The sequence below is a fragment of the Panthera tigris genome, chromosome D1 (assembly GCF_018350195.1).
Source record: "Panthera tigris isolate Pti1 chromosome D1, P.tigris_Pti1_mat1.1, whole genome shotgun sequence".
NCBI classification, from domain to species: domain Eukaryota; kingdom Metazoa; phylum Chordata; class Mammalia; order Carnivora; family Felidae; genus Panthera; species Panthera tigris.
This window is the reverse complement of record NC_056669.1, coordinates 69,942,073-69,968,499: the sequence shown is the minus strand read 5'-3', so window position 1 is coordinate 69,968,499 and position 26,427 is coordinate 69,942,073. Positions and strand designations below refer to the sequence as shown.

Sequence of the window (26,427 nt, the reverse complement as noted above, 5' to 3'; positions counted from 1 at the left end):
CCTTAAAAATTAATATCAGTGAAATAAGTGCATGCCAGTGTTAGTTAGCTCAGTGGCAAAATTTTTATTACGTTTCAGGAGCTAAGATGGCCAAAGAAAATGTGAAACTTAAATAGCCACTAAAAGGAAAACAAAATTTGCTTTAATGGCCCTCAAAGTTACTTAAACCCAATAATCTTCTACATACGTTAATGTCTTAATTCTGTCTCAACAGTGCAAAAAACAAACAAACAAACAAACAAAAACAACCCTGTCACATCGAAAGAATTTTAGTTATTCATGATTAAAATATATTTAATATTTGTCCATTATTTTTTCAAAGTGGGAGGGACAGTGCAGCACATTTTAGCACATTTAGGTATAAACTGGAAGTAGTTAATAAAATTCAGGTTTTACAAGATGAAAAGCATGGCAGGAAGTATCCGATTCTTGCTGAGAAACCTGTTTCAGGAAACTAATCTTAAAAAGATGTAAACAGCATGCTTTTATCCAACTTGCTTGGGGAAAGACTGCAGTTTTAAGTTGTTTAGAATAAGTGGGCATAAAGGTACTATTTGTTGCCAGTTGTATCACTTTTTGAAGAGGTGCGGAGGCCAAAAAGTGTAATCTCTGTTTTGATATCTGTTTATTTTTAAATGGGAATAGGGTGGTGATGGAGATGGATTTCTACTCAGAGCTGCTCTTGCTGGCAAATGTTTCTTTTACTGACTTTGTTGTAAAAACAAAACAAAACAAAAAACCCCCTGCATTTAAGCAATTAAAGTTAATCCTAAAATATAAATAAAGTATGGAAAGTGTCCTTCAAAAATACAATATATGAGGTCATAGTAGTAGCAAGCACATCTGTGTCTCCCTCCCACCCCCAACTCCCCAACCAGGAGTTTCTTTAGAAGTCTTGTTCAGAGTGCCTACTTCTGAGTAGCTTCTTGGTGTTTGCATACTACACATGCCGGGGGTTGTCACTTAAGAATGCTGTGTCCCTGGAGCCAGCAGGTCTAGCTGCCAGGAACCCTTGCCTGAAGAATGGCTGAACCCCTTTGGCTCTGGCTCCCAGCATTAAGCTGCCTTCCTCCAAGTCATTCCCTCAGATTTGGTAATGAGCCAGGGGGAAAGTAGGCTTTGAGGAAGTCAGTCAAGAGGGGAGAGCAAAGGAGATGCTCAGAACAAAAGAAGGATGATGTCAGTGTCCTAGTTAGTGCCCTTTTAAGAAGTGGGAAATAAGTCTCTCTGAGTCTTATTGTCACTGTTGTTTTCTTTTTAAAACCTTTAAAAAACGGTGAAGTGTAATACACAAACATTTTTAACTGGCTCACTGAGATTCTTCCCTTCCTACTCTGCTACCTTAACTGTCCTTTCTTCTGGTGATTGCAGAAGATAAGTTGGGAGGCTTTGCTAACAGAGAAAGACAGAAATAGATGTTAGAGATGAAAAAAACCCAAAAATATCAGTGAACGAGTAAGTTTGAGATCCCAGCCAAAAGAAAAAAAAAATTCCGAAATCATGTTTCCTTATGATAATACACAAGGCAAATGAATGGGAAAAAACCAAGTATGAGGAAAGAAGGGGAGAAATGAAGGTGGGGTGTGGGATCTTCCAGGCTGTTTGTCTTCCTTTGTTTCAGACTCCTTGTTCTTAGAACTGATGCTTACCCCTGGGTTGCAGATAGACTTGAATTATAACTGTGTTTTTCTATTTTTATAAGACTGTGAGCAGTGTGTGTGTGTGTGTGTGTGTGTGTGTGTGTGTGTGTGTGTGTGTATACACCCATCTTAGGTATATATAATTGAAAAAATTATATATAATTATGAAAAAACTGCATTAGGTCTTTTGCAGTCTTCTTGCATATATCAGATAGGAGGATTCAGAGATATCAGTACGTTTTCTCCACTTGGAAGCTACTCTGAATACGTTTTATTCAGTTGGAAACCAACTGTAGTAGGATACTACTATTTTTGTAAACCAAATAAGGTAGTAAACGTTTATTAAGGTTTAGTAGGAGAAACCTTAATACAATGAAACTATTGCTATTCATTCTGGATCAGTGAGATTTGATAAAGTTAATTGGTACTTGGGTGGGCAAGTAAACATAAATTTAAAAATGAGGTTATTTTTCTTACAGTCCTATTTTGTGACGGATTATGACCCAACCATCGAGGATTCCTACACAAAGCAGTGTGTGATAGATGACAGAGCAGCCCGGCTAGATAGTAAGTAATCTTCCTTTATTTGATAGTTTACATATCATATTTTTGAAAAGTAAGCTTGGGTGTTTTGCTAGGTTGCATACTACAATTGAAATGTGGTCTTGAGCCCATGTCTTTCATCAGCTTTGATTGATGAATCTGCATATTAGGATATTTGAATATTTAAATATTTATCCTACATATTAAGGTATTTAAATATTCCTCAGCAAATGTAATATAAAACAGTAATTGTGTTGATCTTGTGCTGGTGAAACTAATCATGTCATGGTAACTAGTTGGAGTTGAATTTTTAGGGACATTTGGAAAGAAACATGAAGTTTCAGCCCTATCTACTTTCTTGCAAAGGTTAAAATGGGTGTAGTAAATATAGAAAAAGAGTCAATATTTGTCAACTTGCTTAGAATTTATAGCACGGAGGAGGCTTTAGCAAATAGGGTTTTGGGCTTGGCTACACATTACACATCTCCACAAAAGATAGCCCTGTTCTTTTAAGTTCGAGGATTCTTTCATTCAAAGAGATCAGTAAATAACGTTAGCGCCTGCTCTTTAAGGTGTTTGGGGGGAGTAGACCAAGGGATCTTTCTTGAATGGGTATCTTTTTCAGTCCTTTCTGTGGAGGAGATAAAACATCCAAGTGACTTTAGAAGTTGTCTGACTCCATCTGCCTAGATATATTTGATATTTTTAACCTTGTAATTGGTATGCTAATATATTCTAGCTTACAAAAATCAACTCGTACTGATGAAGATGACTCTGAAACTGTCTGCTGGATGATATATTTGTCTCTAGTGTTGAGAATAAAGCACTAGGAAGAGAAGTCTTTTTGTTTATTACACTGAGTCTAAAATATATACTCTAAAGGACCCACATTAATTGGGCCCTGCCCTTATGGGAAAGTCATTCATAAAATGAAAACACGAACATGGTTACATGTGTTGTTTTCTCTTTAGTTCTGGATACAGCAGGACAAGAAGAGTTTGGAGCTATGAGAGAACAGTATATGAGAACCGGCGAGGGTTTCCTGTTGGTCTTTTCAGTCACAGATCGAGGCAGGTTTGTACTAGTATTAACATGTAGATCTCCTGTTCATGTGTAGATCACTATTTTATTGAATTTGGATTTTCTTGTTTTTATAGAAAAAGGAAAAGTAATAAGGTACTAAATGGGCTGTGGAACTTGCCAAATTCTGAGATTTGAGCAAATTAATTTGTTTTTGTTTTAGTTTTGAAGAAATCTATAAGTTTCAAAGACAGATTCTCAGAGTGAAGGATCGTGATGAGTTTCCAATGATTTTAATTGGTAATAAAGCAGATCTGGATCATCAAAGACAGGTAAGAAGGAACTTGGCTGTTGGGAATCCCATTATTGATGATCATGTCAGTGAATGGATGTGTTTCTTGAAACCATTGAAAGTGCCATGATCAGGGAAACTGCTGAGCTTGGCAGTCTGGGTTTGGGGAAGTCAAATTCTCACATATTTTTACACCACACTTCAGTTGACTCTGTAAGCCCATATTTGTACCACCTCCATTCACATGTTCTTATTTCGTGAGTAATCACCACAACTCTAATTCAGTTAGCTCATCTTAAAGTTACCCTTACTTAAGGCCAAACTCATTCAGTGTTTAAAAAAAATTTTTTATACATTTATTTATTTTTGATAGAGAGCACAAGTGGGGGAGGGGCAGAGAGAGAAGGAGACACAGAATCTGAAACAGGCTCCGAGCTGTCAGCACAGAGCCTGACACGGGGCTCGAACTCACAAACTGCGAGATCACGACCTGAGCCGAAGTCGGAGACACCCAGGTGCCCCATAAACTCATTCAGTGAATGCTAATTTACCTTCATCTAGAGAGTGGTTTTAACGTAAATTACAGTATTTGGATTTTCCCTAAGTCCCATTAATGATGGAATTTTCTGTTCCTTCTTTATACTGGCTGGCTCTAACACCAGTAACCTGTAAGAAAAGAATATTTTTGGTATTTAGTTGTAGGCTGGATTATACTCACTTGTTTCTTTACCCTCTTATTTCACATTTAATTTTTAAAGTATTGGGCACCTTGTCTGCTCACGTTTTTGTGAAGGAGCAGAACAAGGTCAGATGTGAATAAATGCAGGCTCTACATTGTCTTTTTGTGTCTATTTCTTTTAGGGCTTTAGCCTCTACCCCATATCTGGAATATAAGTTTTTAAGTTGTTTCTTAATTTTTTTTTGGCATTTAAGTTCTCTTTCGTTTTTATATAACTTTGTGTTGATGTTTTTAACATTTTGTTTGAAAAGTATAAACCTCAGGAAAAATGGGTTGATAATAGCATCGAGGACAGCCTTCTATTTTGTAGTTAACTATTTAAAACATAATCTTTGATTTGTGTGCTCTATTTGTAAAATTTTGTTGAAGGTATATCAAGTTTAAAACATGGGCTTAAGGGAATGATATTATTCTAATGCTAAGATTTAGAAATGTTTACTCGTGATACTTAATGTAGAATAAGTTTTACTGCTAGGTCCTTTTCACATCTGAATTATTACAAAGTTATGGTGAAAAAATTTGATCTTCACTTCAAACAAGTATAAGTGGTTTGAAATAACTTAGAATACAGCACTGCTCACATCTTAAGCCTAGAGTATAGAGTCCCATTTATTTTTTAATTCCTTTTTGGGGGGGGGGTCATTTCCTTCAGGGTTTCTGAACCTAGTTATATTTATTAAATGTTGCCAGTAGAACCTGTCTGCTGCTCTTGTCAGTCCTTTCTAATACTAGAAACGCTTTTCTATGTTACCGAATCTGGGAAATCCTAACAGAGGAGCTCTGTGGCAAGCAAGCGGCTCTCCCCCAATCTTAACACTGACCTCTACCCCACCCCTGAGTGCTTTCTGCCATGATTATGGAAAAGGTTTTTGTCAAACCCTTTTCATGGCCATATACAACTCTAGTAACAGACTAACTAGGTAGGAGGCCTGGGGTGCGTGGGAGGTCTCCTGTAGGGTAGACGGTGGCTGGGAAAAGTAGGGCAGGGAAAGTAGGGGAAAGTATGCCCCCCGCCCCCCCATAGGCCCCTGCTGTGATAGGCTTGGGGCAGAGGGTCTGTATGTGTTACTCTTAATCCTCTATGTACTGAAGATTGCCAGTGTTTGGTGTATGGTTTCCATCTGTCTGCAGATATTCAGCATTGGCTTTGTTTCATGCCATAGGCTTACAAAATTTTTCATCTAGGTTTTTTTTTTCCTTTTTATAAGAGTAAAGATTCTCCGAGTAAAATGAGAAACAAGGTGATGAGAGGAACATTGCAGGGGATGATAAGTTTCATATTTCCATCACCCAAAACATACGCACTTAGGCTGGAGTAAGATCTTCTATATTCATTTCTCTGCTTTAAACCGTACACAGGATAAATTACCTGTAGCTGAAAGCTCAGCTGTGTATATCCCCAGGGGAGAAGAGCAAGTGGCTCATATCTGACTGCTTAATTTTTGCTCATTCCCGTAGATTCTACTCTGAAGGATGGGTGCCAAGAAAAACTTTTTCCTGTTTATGCTTCCTCTTCTCTTTTCTGGGTTCCCGCACACTCGCACTCAGGCATGATGGCTGCACTTACAGGAGCCTTGAATACTGGCTGGCAGGAAATCTACCACCTTTCCCTGTCCATTCATTTCCCACTTGTTTTCATGCTTATTACTCACTTTCTCATTCTTAAACTTACAACGCTTTATTCCCCTTCCTCACTCGTGGCTAATGATGAATCATATTTTCCTATTTCACTGAGATATTTCTGCATGTTTCCACCTCCACATAATACTAACCTAAGTGCACATGTACCCCATCAATTCTGCCTTTCCTCACTTCTGTGGATAAACTGTTTACCTATCTATGCCCATCCTCTCTAGTAGGCCCTGGGTCCCGCTCCTTCTCACTAGCTCATAGATGTCACCCCAGCAATGGTTCTGTTCTGGTTGTTCCATTTCTCTGCTGCATAATCATTCCCACAAGCATGTCATGCTACAGTGGCTCTCATCTTTAAAACAAAAAGTAACTACAGCAAAAGCGTGTTCTTAATCTCACATTCTTCTCTGTGTACGTTTCTGTTTCTTGTATCAAGCAAAACTCCTTAAAAGCGTTATCTACACTTGCTCTCCTCTCTTTCCTGCCATTCTTGCTTGCTCTGACCTCAGGCATGCAGCACCCTAGTCAAGGTCACCATTTACGTAGATGTCAGTAACGTTTGACACAGATGCTCATACTCTCATTTTTGAAACACTTTGTTTACTTAGCTCTGGGATACCTTAACCTATGCCTCCACTCTTTCTTTGCCAGTATTTCCTTCTCTCTCACAGGTATCTTAGGCCTCAGGTGCACCTTCTTCTAAGGCTCTAGTTGTACAAAGACCACTTTACCTCCCAGTCTTGAGAGCCATACACCGTGCATTTGAAGTTGAGGTGCTGTGCTAAAGGATTTTACCTTTTTAAAGTCTCTTTAGAATTAAGGGTGTTGTGTATAATGTCTTGGTACCTTTACCTGCTTTACTAACAGCCTGGACAGGCCACAGGATCCATAAAAATTTCTTCCCCTGTTTAGAAATGTTGACTTTTTGGTCATCATCCTTAAAGGGTTCTTACTCAGTAACCAGTCTTACTTGCTGTTAGTTATTGACCCAGTTCATTCTCTTCTGCCTTTGTGTTAGACACAATCCTTTGGACTTTTTCTAGTTTCTTGCCAGTTTTCTGTTACATAGCAAATGCAAGTTCTCCATGTTCTTTGAATTTGTGGGTCAGCCCTGGACATTCCTATTATTGGTTCCCGAGATTCTGAACCCATCTGGGAAGAGGTCAAGCAGAAGAGCTTTTGCTTATTAATAACTTCCTTTTGGCTTCTGTATCTCTGGATTTGCTCGCTCCTTCCTCCCTCCCTCCCTTCCCTTCCCTTCCCTTCCCTTCCCTTCCCTCCCCTCCCCTCCCCTCCCCTCCCCTCCCCTCCCCTCCCCTCCCCTCCCCTCCCCTCCCCTCCCCTCCCCTCCCCTCCCCTCCCCTCCCCTCCCCTCCCCTCCCATCCATCCCTCCATCCATCCAATATTTATTTATAGAAAGAACAAAGTCACTGAAATTGTCATTAAATAAGAAGAATTTGAATGGTTAGAGTTACCACACACCGAGCCCCTTAGAGATAAATAACATTGATCATCTTGTTTATTCTAAGGTGGAGGAAGAGAACACAGGTAGTTGACTTGCTTGTGCTTGCTAAAATGTAAAAGTAGGTACATATAATAGCATACTGATTTCTGAAATTTAATACAGCAGTATGTGTGCTTGGATTGTGGACTTTGCTGTATCTCTGATATCAAGTTCCTTGTCCTTGACTCAGCCCTGTCTAGAAATGGACTGTTCTGTTCTTTTTGTGTTTACCCTTTCTTCCTCTGGCTTACTTTAGCCCCCCCCTCTCCTTTCCTCCTTGTTAGGTGCTAGTGGCCACTGTTAATTTGAGAAAGGAACCCATTACACTTAGGATAATACCCAAGTGTACTAACCCCCACTGTCTCTGTTTAGTACCTTGACCACAGTATGCCCCTGTAGCCTCCCAGGAAAAGACCTCACCCCTACCCCCAACAGTAGAGTTAGGGTCCTCTTCTTGCCTTACCTGTTTTTGCCTTATCTGTATCTAAAGATCTGTAAACCATTGAATGTAAGTAGCATGAGGGCTTCTCAGTTTCGATCAGTTTTGTTCATGCTTTGTCCTTAGTACGTAGAACAAAGACACACACTCAATAAATATTTGCTGAATTGAATGATTCAAGGCATCAGTGAATCAAGATGTGGTATTAATTTGATGATTCTTTCTATACAATAGGCATTTAAAAAAAAACCCACAAAAACAAGTTTTGGTTCTGTTGGTCTCTTCCTATTAAACCCAGTTTGTTGGATAAAACTGCTCTCATCATTCATATTTGCTCCTCTCCATTTGGAAATACGTAGTACTAGATATACTCATTATTGTGGATATCTGCTAATATTCATTTGTGCCTTGGAAGTGAGGGTCACTGGAGGTTCCCAGATGTAGGTCTGTGAATTTGTTATATCAGATTCACCTTTGTTGCTTAAAACAGAACATTTCTGGGTAGTGCTAACCCACCAAATTAAAATATCCAAGAGATGAGGTTTAGTATTTGGTATCTTTATAGAATTCTCTGGGTTGGGGAACATCTAGGAAATCCTTATTTGTGTAGCTTTCAATCTTCTGTTGATTCTGGCTTCATAAAGCTTTGGCTTTGTTCCATGTAATATTCTTTTGGCTCATTTTTGTGTTTGCTTGCTCTGGTGGTAACAATGCTATTTCTACTTCTTAGTTAAAATAATGCTACTCCACTGAGCTCAAAAGCAGCTTTATATGTGGTTAGAGATTTCTTGACCAGAAATGTATGCACAAACTTTGCTGACCTTGATTGCTGGAAGACAGTGATGTGAGACAGTACTTTAAAAATAAATAAATGAGGCACAAAATGAGCACTGGGAGTATTTTATCATGTAGGCCATTAATTCATTAATTTTTCTGTATAAAGATACCTCATTTGCCATTTCTCTCTAGCTGAATTACATTATGCAGGAGGGGTGGGACAAAGTACCTTTTTGAAGAATAATTGTGCTGAAAGACATGGCAAAATTTTTGAGGACATATATCCCTCCCCCAAAGTTATATTAATAATTATTGAGATTGACTAGTCTCAAATACTAATTTTTATTTTTCTTCCTGTATCTTTTATTTCAAGTTTTACTTATTTGGTCATACTCTGTTTACTTAACATGTTTTATTTCATTAACTATGTACTCTTCTAGGCTCTGGATGTACAAAGACAAATATGCCTTCCTCCCTAGCTACAAGGGGTATGATGGTGGGAGAGCGAGAAAAAGCAACATCAAAAATTGGAGTATAGTGTGTTTAGTTTTGTTCACTGTAGGGCATGATGGGAGCTCTGGGGTGCTGTTCCAAAACTGCATCAGCACTGAGGGGGAAGTTATTGATTGCTTGAGTCTTGAAGTATTACTAAGGAACAAATTAAGAGTATAGGTTTGGGAGAGAAGGGATGGCATCCCAGGAAGAAGGAACAGAATTTGTGACAACATGGGGGTATTTTTTTGTAGGAAGGAATTTCCCATGTCAAGTTAAAATAGGAATTGTCTTTTTAAAATTGGCTTCTGTGAAACTTTCTTTTCTTATTTGGCTTCCTCACTAGTTGTTAATTGCTTGCTTGATTTGATTGATTTATATTTCAAAACCATAGGCCTTATGGTGCATACGCTATTTTGAAGAGAGGCAGGGAAGTTTAAAAATTACAAAAACTTGGGTATACTAGTGCTGTGTAGAACCTGCCTGCTACCCTTTTGGAACACAACAATATCAACTCCTAGGTGGTAGTGTAATTAATTATTAGAGGTTTGCATTAATGGAATAACCTGATGATACTGTACTGAGTTGCTGAATTTTAGAAATGGAATATTAAATTGGGAGAGCAAACTACCTTAAAAGATTAGAGGGAACAATACCTTGAGCTCAAATAGGGCCAAGAATAATTCCTGCTCTAGGTTAGCCAGAGTGAAAAACATCATTAATTCTTGGGGTATTGGGTAGTGTGCTCAGAAGGTTTTGTTCCAGTCGTAGGGCAAAATTAGCTCTAGAGTAATGCTGTTCTGGCACTATGGAACAAAAAGGACCACACTTTCCAAATAACTGCATCCCAGAAGAAAGCTCAAGAATATATATAGGAATACAAACTATCCAGAACCCAGTAGGTCAAAGTCTAGTACCCAGGCATTCATTCAAATTACCAAGCAAGAAGCAGGAAAATATGACTCATAATAAGGAGAAAAAACAAGGAGTAGAAACACACCCAGAAATGACACACGGTAGAATTAGTGAACAGATACCTTAAGCAGTTCTATGACTATATTCCATATGTTCAAGAAGCTAGAGAAAAGACTGAGTATGTTAGGGAGAAACATGGAAGATGGAGAAAGATCAAAATCAAACTTGTAGAAATTGAAACTACAATGTTTGAGATGAAAAAATACCCTGGATGGGATTAATAGCCAGAAGCAACAGCTGGAAAATGTCTAAATTTGATGAAAACTGTAAAATGCATACATTTAAGAAGCTCAACAAACCCTGAACATAAGAAATATGAAGAAAATTAGAATGAGACAAATTAAAATGGAATTGTCTAAAACCAGCGAAAAAGAGGAAACGTGACAGATAACCAGAGGAAAAGAAAACTACGCCCAGAGGAACAAAGATAAGGATGGCAGTGGTCATCACTGTTTCTCATGGGCAGCGACTCAAGGCAGGAGATAGTGACACAACATCTTTCAAGTACCAAGAGAAGAAAACTCGTCTAGAATTAAATACCCACTAAATATTTGTTTCAAAAAATGAAGGTGAAATATTCCACAGATATGCAAAAGGTGGGAAGAGAAGATTTATTACCAGCAGACCTGTGTTATAAGAAATGTAAAAAGAAGGAAAATTATACCAAACGGCAGTTTGGATCTATACAAAAAACAAAAACCCACCAGAAATGGCAATTATGTGAGTAAATATAAATTACTTTTATTGTTATTTGTCTCTTTAAAATATAATCTGGATGTTTAAAGCAAAAAAAGGTAACACTCTGTTGTGAGGTAAAAGATAACAAAATGTAGGAGGGAGAAATGTGTTACTGTAGTAAGACTCTTACACTATATGTGAATGGGCACAATGCATTTGAACTTTGATGAGTGAAAATGTGTATTATAAACTCTAAGGCAGTCATTAAAATAACATGGTACGTACTTCATTAGCCAACAAAGGAGATAAAATGGAATCATAAAAGCAATATAGTTAACCCAGAAGAAGATAGAAAAAGAATAAGCAGATTAAAGAACAAATAAGATGGATAGGAAACATATCAAGATGATTCAGTGATGACGTTAATCACATTGGTGGTAGATTGTGTGAACACCTCAATTAAAAGGCAAACATTGTCAGGGCACCTGGGTGGCTCAGTCGGTTGAGCGTCTGACTTCGGCTCAGGTCATGATCTCACGACTCGGGAGTTCGAGCCCCGCGTTGGGCTCTGTGCTGACAGCTTGGAGCCTGCTTCGGATTCTGTGTCTCCCTCTCTCTCTGCCCCTAACCCACTCTGTCTCTGTCTCTCTCAAAAATAAATAAACATTTAAAAAAAATTAAAAAAAAAAAAAAGTGAACATTGTCAAATTGGATTAAAAACAAAACAAAACAAAATAAAACAAACAAGACCCTACAAGAAATCTGCTTTCAGTGTAAAAGACAAATAGGTTAAAAGTGAAAGGATGGGGTAAGATATACCATGCTGATACTAATGGAAAGCCTCTTGAAGTGGCAATATAAATATCAGACTAAGTCGATTTCAGAGCAAAAAACCTACCAGGAATAAAGAGGATTGTTTTCTAATGAAAAAGAGATTAATTCATTAAGAACGTAACAATCCTAAACATTCATATATTGAATAACAACTTCAAAATTCTTTTTTTTTTTTTTAAACAGCTAGTTGTTTCTTTTTTTTTTTTTCCAACGTTTTTTATTTATTTTTGGGACAGAGAGAGACAGAGCATGAACGGGGGAGGGGCAGAGAGAGAGGGAGACACAGAATCGGAAACAGGCTCCAGGCTCCGAGCCATCAGCCCAGAGCCTGACGCGGGGCTCGAACTCACGGACCGCGAGATCGTGACCTGGCTGAAGTCGGACACCCAACCGACTGCGCCACCCAGGCGCCCCTCAAAATTCTTTTTAATGTTTGTTTGTTTGTTTTTGATAGAGAATCAGAGCTTGAGTGGGGGAGGGGCAGAGAGAGAGAGAGGAGGGAGGGAGGGAGGGAGGGAGGGAGAATCCAAAGCAGGCTCCAAGGTGTGAACTGTCAGCACAGAGCCTGAACCGGGGCTCGAACTCAAGAACCGTGAGATCATGACCTGAGCCAAACCAAGAGTCAGATACTTAACTAACTGAGCCCCCCAGGCACACCACAACTTCAAAATTCTTAAAGCAAAATTGAAAGAACTGCAAAGAGTAATTGACATGTTCACACTTAACAGAATTTTCAACATCCCTTTTCAATAATTGAATAGAAAGAAAACCAATAGGATATGGGTGGTTTGAACAGCAATGTTGAACAAATTATTCTGAACATTTAGTGAATGCCCCACCCAACAATAGCAGAATACACATTATTTTGAAATGAGAACAAGTCTCAATAAATTTAAAAGGATTCTGGTGAGACCAGGTATGTTCTTTGACCATGGTGGAGAATTAATTTGGAAACCAGTAACAGAACATAGCTAGGAAACCTCTAAATATGAGGAAACCAACAAGCTTCTAATTTATCCTTCTTATAAAGAAATGATCAAATGGGAAATTGCAAAGTATTGTGAACTGAATGATATTTAGAACACATATCAAAATTTGGGATGCTACCAAAGAGGAAAATAAAGAGAAATTCATAGCATTAGTTATCTTAGAAAAAAGGAAAGGTCTCAATTCAATGACTGGCTTCTACTTTAAGAAACTAGAAGAAAAAGAGCAAATTAAAGACATAGTAATTGGAAGAAGGTAAATAATAAAGGGTGGAAATTAACAAAATTGAAAATAGAAAAACCATAGAAAGATAAACCTAGTTTTTAGAAGATCAGAGTGACAAATCTACCCAGAACGACCAGGTTAAAAAGAGCAAAGGGCACAGAGTACCAATATCAGTAATAGGAGAGGTGCCATCACTTCAGATGTTAAAGATATTGAAAAGATAATAAATGCTGTAACAAGAAATGCCATACTGTAAAGAAACTTTATACCAATAAATTCAACAAGTTAGATGAAATGGACATTTCTTAAAAGGTGCACAAAATATCAAAACTCATGAAAAAAATAGATAACATGAATAGTACTGTATCTATAAAATAAATTCAACTGGTTATAAAAACCTTCCCTTGGAGAAAACCTCAGGTCCAGATGGATTCATCGGTAAATTATACCAAACTGATTTTGCTGAAAGTATTCCAGAATATTGAAGATGAGAGAATTCTTTCCAACTCCTTATATGAAGCCAGCATTAACTCTGGCTTACCAAAGCCAGACAAAGATTTACGAATACTACAGTCCAATAATTCTTGCAAACATGTATGTAAAAATTCTTAAAATTTTAGTAAATAGAATTTAACAATATATGAAAAGGACAGTGCATCATCACTCAGGTGGGGTCTATTCCAGAAATGCAGTGTTGATTTAACAGTCAAAGATGAATCAACACAGTTCACCAGATTAACAGACTAATGTGGAAAGATTATGATCTCAGTAGATGCAGAACAAAAAAAGATTTGAGAAAATTCAATATATTGTTAAAAACTCTTTACAAATGGAATAGCAGAAACTTTGTTAACATGCTAAAAGGCATCTTCAGTGAAACCCTACAACTAATAGTGTGCTTAATGGTGAAGGACTGTATGCGGCTGTCACTGCACTGAATGGTCTACGCAGTGAGGTGAGGCGAGAAAAAGAACTGAAAGGCATCCATATCAGAAAGCAACCAAGTTGTCTTTATTAGTAAATGACATGATTGTTCATCTAGAAAAGCCTATGAATTTACAAAAGAACATCCAGATAAGTGAGCTTAACAATTTCCAGGGTATAACACAAATATACAAAAATCATGTTCCCATTTTTGTAGAGAAGAATGTTCATTGTTGAAAAGAGACCAGAAGAGATAGTTTCCTTAATCTATCCCTTTCCCCAGTTGACATTTTCTAACTTTCTGCAAGTGTTTACTTTTGTGGCAAAGACAGCAATAGAAGTCATTCTTTTAGAAAGATCTTTTTCATTCACACTATGTAAATGTAATTTTGTTTAACAGTTTTAGTAAATACCACTACTTCAACCTTTTATACTGAAAATGTGTAGGATAATATATATTCATTTTATGTTTCTGACGGGCCTACCATTTTAGGTCATCAGCTCTGCCACACTTCTTGTCTCAATATAACAAAGGCATTGTGATCATAATCATTATTCATTTTTTCTCACATTTATTGAGTGTCTCCTATGTACCAGGTATTAGGGAGTTTTGAGATGAGGAAGACCCACAGTCTCTTGAGGCTTTCGTCTTCTTCGTCCTCAGCTCTGCGTGATAGTTTTCTCTCTTGCCTTGTTGTGTTTAAGCTTTTCTAGACTTCTTTTAGTTCTTGGAACTTGGGACACCGCTCGTCCATGGCCCTCACACAGGCCTTTTCTTTTGTCAGGGATACTCTCTTATCCCACCCTTAACCAACTCCGTGCTCTTTATTTGGTTCTTAGTTTAAATGTCATTCCTTGGGGAAGCTTTCCCTGATCTGCCCAGCAGGGTTATAGACTCTACTAGCACCTTGTACTTTTTCTTACCAGAATTATCACCATTGTATTTAATACTTTGAGTAATCACCAGACTGGAATCTTGTTGCATGGTAATATTTCGTCACAAGTATGTTCTTCTGGGTTGTTCTTCAGAGCTGGGCTTCAATATGTGTTGAGCTTTTAAGTCTGTTGGTTTATCTTAAGACAAATCAGCTTGGCCTCTGGCTAGATTAGGAGAGCAGTCTGTGGCCATAGGGTTAGATGGAGCAGATCTGATTTTTAATTCTGTACCTCAGATACAACTCTTGGAATTTCAGGTAACACAGGAAGAAGGACAACAGTTAGCACGACAGCTTAAGGTAACATACATGGAGGCATCAGCAAAGATTAGGATGAATGTAGATCAAGCTTTCCATGAACTTGTCCGGGTTATAAGGTAAGTGAAACACATCTACGATGTGTTTGTTTGTTTTAATTTATAGAATTTGACAGGTAACCACACTGCTTTTTAAAACCACCAAGTAAGAAAGAAATTACCATTAAATGTTTTTAGCAAGAAACAGGAAATTATATGTATAAATGCTTCTGTGCACATGATAGGTTAAAAATTTTAATTAAGTACATATTGTATACTAGGAACTTCCTACATATAAAGCCAAACTTAATTCTATTGAAGTAGAGAGTACACACAGGGATTTAAAAAAAAAATTGCACACACAACCTACGCCACTTCCAGTGGTATCAGTGGTACGAAGGTAGGGATGACAACAGCTAACATTTGAGTGGAGATCTCTGCCAGATACTGTGTCTGATGCTTTACATGTGTTACCACATTTAAATTTCACCACGACCCAGTAAGCGAAATACTTTCATTTATCCCCACTTTTGGATGGGAGAGCAGGTATAGAGAGGTTAGCTAACGTGTTCAGAGTTTCAGCTTTAAATGGCAGGGCTGGGACTTGAATCTGTGTCTCTGATTCCAGAGCCTGTGTTCTTAGGCTTTGCTTTTTCCCCACCTCCTCCCAGGCTGCGGGAGCCAGGGAGCCAGGTAGTAGAGATGCAGTGCTCCAGGTGCTTCCATTCGTGGTGTGAAGTATGATATCCCTCATAACAAAGGGTTTTTCTGTTCTGCTGGCCTAGAAGGCCCCTACGCTTCAGAAAGTGTTAATGGTTCCAGGAAGCTTGAGGTGAAGGGCAGGTGGCCTGGAGTTAGTTTCTGTGTGAGAAAGATTGAGTTTCCGTATAGTGGGAGGGGTTTGATTATTTTTAGTCTTGGTGGCTTGGCGCCTCCTTCCCCGTGGGCTCTGGGCTCTCTCTAGATCTGCGGGTCTCTCTGCTTGACAGAAATGTGGAGTGAGCTGGTGTTAATGGTGTCTTTAAGGTGAATCAACATCGTGCTATGGGCTTCCTGTACTTTTTTTAACCCCTTGCCTGGGCATTCTCTTTGTGGGGAAAGAAAAGTAAAGGTTATAGTTTTTAATTTTTTTAGTGGTTTGTTAAAAGTGCAAGTTCCATTATTTTTGAACGAAAACAGAGTTTCAGTTTTGCAAGATGTAAATAGTTATGGAGGTGGATGGTGGTAGTAGTAACACTGAATATATTTAACACCACTGGACTGTATGCTTAAGAATGGTTAAGATGTCAAGTTCTGTTATGTATTTTAACACGTGTGCATGCGCACACAAACTGTTACCTTCTTAAAATAACGTTTACTGCCTTTTGAATGCTTTGTCCTTGGTTTTGATCCTCAGAATCTATATCCAAATCTATCGTTTAATCTGGAGAAGTGGGTAGAGGCGGCAATTAACAAAATTACTTTAATTTTACTTTTATTTTAGGTAGGCTTCACAGCCAACAGGGGCTTGAACTCATGACCCTGAGATCAAGAGTTACATGCTTTCCTCACTGAGCTAGCCAGTGCCCCTAGGGAAGGCTTTTTTATGCCAGCCACTGATAGGCCTTTAAACGTAACAAGATCACGTTTAAACCTCTAGCAACTGTGAAAGGTAGAGTTTTATTATTCTCTTCGAAAAAACCGAGGTTCACAGAGGTCAGCTAACTTGTCCAATGCTGACTTATAGCTAGTGAGTGGCAAAACAGGAATAGAAACTGTGTACCTTGTATGGGTATGTACTTTATATTTTACTCTAGCAATGGTTGCTTTTTTTTAGTGTTTATTTTGGGAGAGAGAGCGCTAGCAGGGGAGAGGGGCAGGACGAGGCAGAATGAATCCTAAGCAGACTTGATGTAGGGCTCCATCTCAGACTGGGAGATCATGATCTGAGGCTAAACCAAGAGTAAGATGCTTAACTCACTGAACCACCCAAGCGCCCCTGGATGTCTGTTCTTAAGTATACCTTACTGTTAATGGAGTTACAAAGTGGGAAGGGAACTTAGAGGTCATCGAGTTCAGTATCTCATCTGATTCCAGACTCACCTATGAGTGGAGCTCAGATAGCTCTGCTTTATGCTGGTGTTGAACACTTGTGCCTCTCCCCCCGAGATTTGCTTCGATTCCCTAGGTGAAATTCAACATTGAGAAACATATGCACATAAACTAGACTTGTCCAGAAAGAATATATTTGTAATAATATGTTACCAGCAGGGTAGATTTTTATATAGATTTTTCTGTCTTACAGGAAATTTCAAGAGCAGGAATGTCCTCCTTCACCAGAACCAACACGGAAAGAAAAAGACAAGAAAGGCTGCCATTGTGTCATTTTCTAAGAATCCCTTGAATTTTAGCTACCAACTGCCAGGAAAAGCCCTCATCGTCTCCTCCTCTCCTTATGGTTTACATCACATCGTGTTGGTACCTTTCTAGCCTTAGACACAAATGATCACCGTGGTAGCCTTAGACCAAGAAGCTGGCTAATCCTTTCCGTGAAGCTAATCCTATGGTCATTTCAAGACACACTTAAAGGAAACACTAAGGCTGCTTCAAAGATTATCTGATTTCTTAAAAATAATGATCTATATACATAGACATATTCTTTTTTAAGGGCTTACATTTTAATAGGGATGAATCAGTTTTGGAACCTAAGCTGTTTGCCAAGCTGAAGTCATAGGTTGTGAAATTAACTTTTAACTTCTGGAATCATATTGCCTATTGTTACTCTAAATAGAAACCTGAGTTGTTTTTAAATGTGAATTTCTGCCTATCTCTAAAAATTTTGATGTCAACTTTAGTTAACCTTAAGTACACTGAATTGAATCCACAGAAGTGAGACATCTCAGACCTTTGCTGATGCTACAGCCTTTGTTTTCCAGTGGCCAAAATACCAAAATGCCTGTTATGTTTATAGATTAAAAACTGCATATAAAGCCTTTATTACAGCTCCACTCCTAAAGATGATAATAATGTTCTTTGTGGCCAAATATTTGGACTTATTCTGCATTTAGGCATTTCAATGTTCTTGGCTTTTTAAGTTAACTCTTTTCACAGCCATGTTGAGAGTAAAAATAAATAATTTCTGTCTGTCTTCCTTTTCAAGTATTTCTGGATAAGGGATTCAAAAAAACCTAAAACTGTTTTTGTTTGTAATATAAAATATGGAATTGATCTTTCCGGGGTCAGAGATGATTAATGTTTTTGCTATATACTTTTATACATTATTTTCTTATCAAACTAGTTAACAAGTATTTTTATATGTTTGTAAGCAAATATGCTTTCACAGCATACCTTGTGTATATGTAAAGATAAGTATTTAATTCTCACTGTTCACTTTTAACTGACAAAGAAAAAAACAGTGAAAACTACAGAAACTGTGGTAGAGCTGTCCTTGCCATCCCGGTCCTGGTCCTGGTGGCTCCCGCCTTTGGCCAGTCACACACCTGCTTGAGAAACCTCCTCCGTAGACGACAACAGGGTGAGAATCTGAAGTCACTTGTGATGTCCCGTACTAGGTATTGACTGTTCTATCAAGTAGTAAGTGTAAAACTTCTCTTTGACGATTAGTATAACTGTGGATGGCTTCTGATTTTTGTTTTTAATTTTGTGGATTGTGTTTCAACAATTCAGAAGTATGTTCCTGATGGTGAGATACTAAGTGGTATTGCACGGTTGTCACTTTATTGAATGTGTACAACAGCCCCGTGAAGTTGATAAAGCGTACCCTTGTATAGCTTCAGGTGCTAGAATTAAAACTGATCTGTTATCACAAGAGAAGGTTTGATGACTTGTTATTTGGGTGGTTTCTCAAAGGAATGAGTGTTGGAAGAAACTTACTTTAGTAGCTAGCCCTGTGCCTTTTCCCAACAGTGCCCTAGGGTTTGAATCTAAAAATCGATATTGGTTATCTGGCAGGTGAACTTGAAGTGAAATGGCTTGGTGTTCTTAGGGGTTTCCTGACTATTAAGTCAGCATTTCTTAAACTTTTTCTATGAAGTGCTCCTGTCAGAAACCCTTATATCTAAAGGAGATACTGCTGAAGACAAAGCCTAAAGCAGCTGAGGCAAAGCGCATACATTTATTTGAATACTAATTAAAATTACTGCCCAGGAAGGTACCATATTTATCCTGTGGGTTTTGGTATTATAGCACCATCGCATGTCTTTGTTAGGACTTTCAGTTGGGATTTTTTACAATGTTTATTTCTTTTTATTTTGAGAGAGAGAGAGAGAGAGAGAGAGAGAGAGAGAGAGAGAGTGTGTGTGTGTGTGTGTGTGTGTGTGTGTGTGTGTGATAGAGAGAGAGAGCTGGGGGAGGGGCAGAGAGAATCCCTAGCAGGCTCCATGATGTCGGCACAGAGGCCCATGAGGGGCTCAGTCTCACAACTGTGAGATCATGATCTGAGCTGAAATCAAGAGTTGGGCACTTAACTGACTGAACCACCCAGGCGCCTTGGGAAAAATGTAAAGTTATCATAGGTAACCTCAGATAACAAGAGATTATCTACATAATAGGCAGATTTAATGGAGAACATTTTATTCTGAATAGATGATTTGTAGCAACACAGTTTGAAGGTTAAATTTATATCAGTTGACTTTTTTCCCTTCTCTGTGCTTCACTTTGAATACTTTTTATTGCTACACCTTCAAGTTCCCTAATGTTTTCTTCCCCAGTTATTTAATCTGCTATTAATAACATTGAATGAATTTTTTATTTTAGACCTTGTGTTTTCTTTTCTCTTTCCTGTAGAGGTTCTATTTGGTTCTTTTTTACATCATCCATTTCTCTCATTATGCTCATGTATTTCTCTTATCCAGCCCCTCTCAACTGAGTTTCCAGAGAATTGAGCCTAATGCCTGTCTGTGGTGTGCAATGAATTAATTTCTCTTCAGTGCATCTAGAGTGGTTCTAGCTGTGTACCATCCTTGGGAGAATTGAGAAAGGCTGCTTTGAATATTTGAACATGGTTTTTATGGCTCTTTTAAAGTCCTTGTCTGTGGAACTCATTTATCTGTATAATTTTTGGATCTGTTTCTATTGACTGACAAAATTTTCTCTAGTTATGGGTCACATTCTTCTGCCTTTTTATTTATTTATTTTTTTGCACATCTAGTAAGTTTTGATTGGATGCTAGACATTGTGTATTTTATGTTGTTGGGTGCCTAGATCTTGTCTTCATTTAAAGATTTTTTTCCCCCTGGTAATTAATTTACTTGTAGTTCAGTTTAATCCTTTCAGGTCTTTTACATTTTATATAGTCTCAAGTATCTTTTTTTTCCCCCAGGATGGTTTAGCTCTACTACTAAGGTGTGGCCCTTTTGGTGTCTCTACTGAATGCCCTGCATAATCAGTGATGACTCTCTGATTCCGGTAATGGAAACTGAAAAGTTCCCAGCCTGTGTGGGCTCTGGGGAACCATACTGTCTATAGCTCCTGGGTCATTCTTTGCACAGCTCCTGGAGTTTCATCCTGTACATGCATATCTTAGTATCAAGCAGAGACTTGGTGACCCCGGGCATATTTTTGGAGTTCTTTTTTCTGTGTAGCTGCCTCCCCTCCAGAACTTTGTCCTGCAACTTTCACCTGCCTCAAGCTCCTGGTGTCTGGTACAGATCGATCTCCAGTGTCTTTTCAGCTTAGGAAAACAATTATGTCCTGCTTAGAATCCCCCATCCCCTCTACAATCTGGAATGTGCCTCTAGGCAGAAAGTCAGGGCAATCTTAAGGCTTACCTTTTTGATTCTCCACCATCAGAGATGGTAGTCCTGTGCTGCCTGGTGTAGAATGGCTGAAAACAGGTGTTTCACATATTAACTCCAGTTTTCTGATTGTCTACGGTAGGAGGGTAAATCTGGCTACTGCTACTTCTCTATCAGAAGCCAGAGTCTCTCCCATTTAATATCCATCATACAGTCAGAGGTGCCTTGTAGGTCTTGAAATCTGATTTCAAATCTTTTTTCACAAAGAATGGCCAGTCTCATGGCATGAAGAAGTCTTTGCCTGTGGGACCATTTTTTTATTCTATAGCTGGAGGATTGGCAGACTTGTTTTGTAACAGGCCATACAGTTAATATAAATATCATCTTAGGTTTTGTGGGCCATATGGTCTCTGTCCCAGCTACTCATGTCTGCCATTGTAGCACCAAGGCAGCCATAAACAATCTATGAACAAATGAATGTGGCTGTGTTCCAATAAAACTTTATGTGGGGACACTGAAATTTATATTTCATATCATTTTCATGTCATGAAATATTAATCGTCTTTTGAATTAAAAAAATTCATTTAAAATTGTAAAAACCATTCTGTACAAAAACAGATGGCAGATTGGATTTGATCTGTGGGCCACGTTTTGCCAATCTTGCTCTATAGCACATTTGTCATTTGAGGTTACATTCCCAACTTTAGAAGCTCTTCTCTCTATATATGTGAAAATTCTTTCAAACAGGATTTCCTGAATTGATAATCATGAATTTAATTTTGTCTCTACATTTGTTTAGGGATTTACAGTATTTTAGGATTGGACATTATGCCCTGTTGGCATACATCTTACATTGATGATTCCTCTAAATTTGGGGCCTCAAAGTTTTGTAATATAAATTGGTTCCTTTAGCATTTGACTTAAAAAAAAAAAAATGTTTATTTTCAGAGAGACAGTGAGAGGGAGGGAGGAGAGAGAAGGAGAGAAAGAATCCCAAGCAGGTTCCACGCTTTGTGCAGAGCCTGACAGTGGTGCTCGATCTTAGGACTGTGAGATCATGACCTGAACTGAAATTAAGAGCTGGACGCTCAACCGACTGAGGCGCCCTGGGGCCCCTATCATTTGACTTAAAAAATTTGCTATAATGAGGTTGTATATACTTAAGGTCTAGCTTGTTCCTCTTCTGACTTTTCATCACCACTAATCTTAATTTTATTTCTTTTCCCATTCCCGTACATAAAGATCCCATTAAACAGATAACTGGAAGATAATAGGAGGAGATGATAAAGTGGTTACTTTCAATACCACTTGACCACTTAAGAGTATTTAACCAGTAACTGCATGGAAAGCTTCAAGGAGCTTTTTAGAAACAAGGTATTTTAATTTGAACAAATGTCTTTGTGCAAGGCTTCATTAGCTGTTCTGGGGGAAATGGATACATGTGGAGCTTTTCCTTCCTACAAACTATTTGGTATCTAGTGGAGAAAGATTATGAGGGAGAAAACAAATGCCAGGGCTGCAGTGTAGGCAGAATAAGTGTGCACAAAGCTGTCCGGTCCAGCAGATGGTATATGTTCTTTCTGGAAAATCTGAGGGAGCCTCTTAGTTAGAAGTGGTGCTTTAGCCAGAGCTTGATGGATTGGTGGGATTTGAGATGGGGAGGAGAGGAGAGGAGTGAGGTGGTGGAAAGGCTGGGGAAAAGCCTGGGCAAAGACACATTTTGGCAGAATGCAGGGAGTATTCTGGGATTGGAACCTTAATCTAAAAGGATTTGAAGTGCAGTGGGGAAAAATAATGATAAAGTAGACTGGGCTCGGGTTGTGGAGAGCTTTAAATAGGATGGCCCTTCTGTAGGTAATGGGGAACTGCCAAGGATTCTGAACAGGGAGTGGCTGGATCGGGTGGGAGTATGAATGATGGAGAAGTGCAGGTTTAGGGAAGAGTGGTCAGGTAAGAGGTAATTGGAGTCATGAAATCTGTCTCTTTCCAATTTGTTCTGCCATCCATGTTATTGCAATGGCCTTTGAAGTAGTCTTTTTATTTGCATTTTGCCCCCACAAAGCTGTTGTGTAAATACAGGCCATAAATTAAATGTTCCACTGCTGCTTAAAATCTGTCATCACCTCAATGCACTTGGACCAGTATCCAAATTCCTTACCATAGTGCACAGAGACAGCCCCTTGCAGGATCTGTCATCTCCTTGCTTCTCACATTCAGGCTGATTTGCTTTTTTACACTCTATAGGATGCTAGTATTTCCCAGACCGTTGATTCACTTGACTGTTCCAATTAGCTGTTTCATTCTTTTGCTTTTAATTTAGATGCCACCTGCTCAGAGAGCTCTCTTTGACCACATTGCCCTGTATTTACTTAGTGACACGGAGGCATCTGTGAGTATTTTGTCTGTCTTGTCTCATCTGCACTTGGGTGTCACAGGCTCCGAGAGGGCAGAACCATGTGTGCCACGTACACAGCTCTACCCCCCTTGCCTGGCATTTGCAGAAAAACCATTTGATCAATGAAGAGGACACACGGGCAACCCTCTGGTGACAGAAACGTATGGTGATTGTGGCGGTTATGTACAGGGGTTAGTCCCGGAGGCATTTGGGAATGGGGATTGGAGCTGCAGAAAGAGGCTAGGACTGCAAGTGCAGATTTGGAATTTATCTGTTTTGAGCTGATGTTTGAATAGGCGGGAGTGGATGCAAGTAGAGTTTGAGAGAAGATCCAAGGGTAAAACTTCCAGGGGGAAAACAAACACTTGGGGATAAAAGCTTAAAAGGCAGCGAAAACCCAAGAGAAGCAGTCAGAAACTGGAGAGAACCAGGAGATTATTGTCAAAGAAGCCAAAGGGGTGGCCAGAGCGGAGGGCTGTAAAAGACTGGGGTGGTGGTGGAGCGGGGGAGGTGCAGAAGGGTAAGAGGCAGTGTGGTTGCGTAGATGCTTGCTGGTGACTTGGAAGGTTTTGTGTCTGTCACCTGGCAGGAACCAGATTATAGTGTTCGTGGTGTGATTGGAGCGCAAGGAAGTGGAAGACGTGTGGGCTACCATTCTGGGAAGTTCTGTAGCAAAATCAGAGGGGGATGGGGCTGTTCTCTTCCTTGATAGGATGTTAGAGGAGCAGGAAGAGCCAGGGCCTGGTACCTAATCATAGGTAGGTAGGTGTACAAGTCTGTAAGTACGTATTGCCATGTGGACACTTAGGCTCTGGAGAGATCTAGAGGCTGACACTTTGCGGGCCAGTATCCCTTTCTGATGGGGCAGCGAGCATGGCGTGGTTCTGTGCTTCCTTCTCCGACCGGCTGAGGTGAATGGCCAGTTTGAAGAATTAATTCCTCTCCGCTGCTGTGGAATGATAGCCTTGCTAAATGTAACTTAAATCAGCTATTTAGAAAAGTAATCATCCTCTTGGCTATACTGGCAATCACTGGAAACGTTTCTGAACATCTGCTTTCAATTTTTGTATCATCGTAGGACGGTAACAGGTGGTGGAAGCTCTCAGGCTGTGCTAGCACAGTGCGTAAGGGAGCGGATCCAGGTGTTTTCAGACTTCCCAGATGGGCCAGGGGTTCCAGGGAAAGATCACGCAGTAGGGTTGCTTGCCTCTAAAATACAGACCCTCCTTTTTTTACAGAAGAAAATACAGACCCTACTTTGATAAAACCCCAAGTGTTGTAAAGGAGTCGGTAGTCTTGAATAAGCTGTTTGTCCTTTTCCCTTCTGCTAATACTTAAGATTATTTGGAGTAAAGGAAAACCGTTCAAACACGTAAGGTAAAATACGAGAAAGGTTAACTTAAATATGAGAACTGCTAAAATATGAGAACTTTACCAGTCAGTTCTAAAGCCAGGAAGTGGTTAAGAACACATTCTGAATTTCATGAAGCACTTAGAGCAATATGAGAAAATGTTAATGAATGCTATCTTATGTTCAACATTGTAAATGTTACGAGAAAAATCTGAAATTGCATTTTGGTCTGAGGAGAGCTGGGTTAAAAGTATTGCATGTGTATTTTATTTGTCAGGACATTTTCAGTTATAAATGACAGAAACGCAGCTCAGGCCAGCTTCCGCACAACGTGGGCCTTTGCTGGTTTACGAAGATATGAGGGAAACGTGGGGGGGAGGCTGGCATCCAGCGACTCCTCCGTTGGATGTCATCAGACTCGCTCCCAAGGTGAGAATTGGCTGAACTGGGGAGGTGGGGCAGAGGAGTCCTTTCTCGGAAGCCTGCTGCTGTCAAAGCCTGAGCCAGAAAAGGTGACATTCCTGGCCCCAGCTCTCTCAGCAACTCAGGACCACACCAGTGTTTTAAACACAGCTTCCCAGTGCTGGCCCACAGAGTGCCTAAAACCTCTTGAACCAAAGGGGTCTACAGCAGGGACGCCATTATTTAAATTTGACATTTTAGTACAGATCTTTTACTCACAGATTTCAAAGGATTCAAATGGAAGAATTATCTTCATGCTCATTAGCATCCAGCCGCTATTTATAGTTTGTCACAGCATTTCACTCATTTTCGAAAGGGACTAATTTATTTCACTCATCCTCCCTACTTTTGGGCAACATGAAGAACAAAACGAATCATTCCATGTGGTAATTGGGGATTGAACATTTATGTTTACTCTTATTTGGACAATAGTGTCCTTTTCTTTAGGATATACATATTTAACTCTGGGGAAGAAGGGACTAAGCGTACAGTCCTGGGACACTATAATATTTAGCCCCTTGAAACTGTTGCCTGAAATATGTGGGCTGTTAGGTCACAGCATTAGATATTTGTTGTGTATGGACCTTTTAGTCATGGACTTGACCTGGACTCAGTTTCTGGAGAATTGTAGTTCTGTGAGAATGTGTCATGTACTCTCACTTCCCAGAAGAAGTATACAGACTTTGGAGTGAGCCTAAAACATGTTTAATACACAAAGTTTAAATTACACACATAGTACAAAATCTTTAATTTTTTTCAGTTCTGGGTCTGAAAAAGTGTAGGCTTTTTCTCTTTAATTACGACAGACTTTCTTCAATTAATGCATCGGCAAGGAAGGTTTCAGGTGAGTGACCCATGGTCTGGTTGGGGAATAGATCTCTGAATTTATTGTCATCTTAAAATGTGGATGTAAATATATACAACAATTATAGCTCCTCTTTATATGGCGGTTTTTACTGGGTGTCTCATCTGTTTATTATCCCAAGTGGAACTTGAAACAATTTCATTTTTATAGTAAAGTCTTTATTTCCAAAATGACTGGTTAGCCAGAAAAACTATAAACTACCTAACCCAAGACTTTGGTAAGAAAGAGATTTGATGCTTCTTATAAATTCCCCCTTGCAACCAAAAGAAATAACACATAACAAGATGCATGTTACCCATTCTCAGCCCTTATCCAGTTACTTGGTTTTAAGTCTCCAAAATTAATATTAAAAATGTATCCAGTAGAGACCTGATAAGAACATGGGACACTAGGGTGGCTTGTCCTTACTTACTTAGGAATCACTGACTTGACCTTTGATTTTCATGGGGTGGATATCTGCCTCCAGGTGGCTGAGAGGAATGCACAAGGAGGCGGGTTCTGTATCAAGACTTTTTGTCCGAATGAAACCTCTTATTTCCTTATGTTACACTCCTTCGTGAGGTGAGAAAGCAGTCCATTTAAGGATCACAAAAATAATATTGGAAACAACTGAAAGTTCCAGAAGACTCAGGGCTGTGTTAGTTGGTAATAATGGCCCCTCTTGAATGAGGGACCAGAAACCCTGT

General features: G+C 39.1%; 1 protein-coding gene across 5 annotated transcripts in view; it reads left to right on the top strand.

The window, feature by feature from the left end:
• RRAS2 (RAS related 2) overlaps positions 1-18,743 on the top strand; it is a 124,020-nt gene extending 105,277 nt beyond the window's left edge. For all 5 annotated transcript variants that reach the window (XM_042957500.1, XM_042957499.1, XM_042957501.1 and 2 more), the window contains 5 exons: positions 2,120-2,207; positions 3,155-3,257; positions 3,427-3,535; positions 14,896-15,014; positions 17,218-18,743. In XM_042957500.1, coding sequence (XP_042813434.1) covers positions 2,120-2,207; positions 3,155-3,257; positions 3,427-3,535; positions 14,896-15,014; positions 17,218-17,305 — 507 coding nt within the window. In that variant the 3' untranslated portion in view covers positions 17,306-18,743. The remainder of the gene's footprint in view (positions 1-2,119; positions 2,208-3,154; positions 3,258-3,426; positions 3,536-14,895; positions 15,015-17,217) is intronic.
• The last annotated feature ends 7,684 nt before the right edge of the window (positions 18,744-26,427 follow it).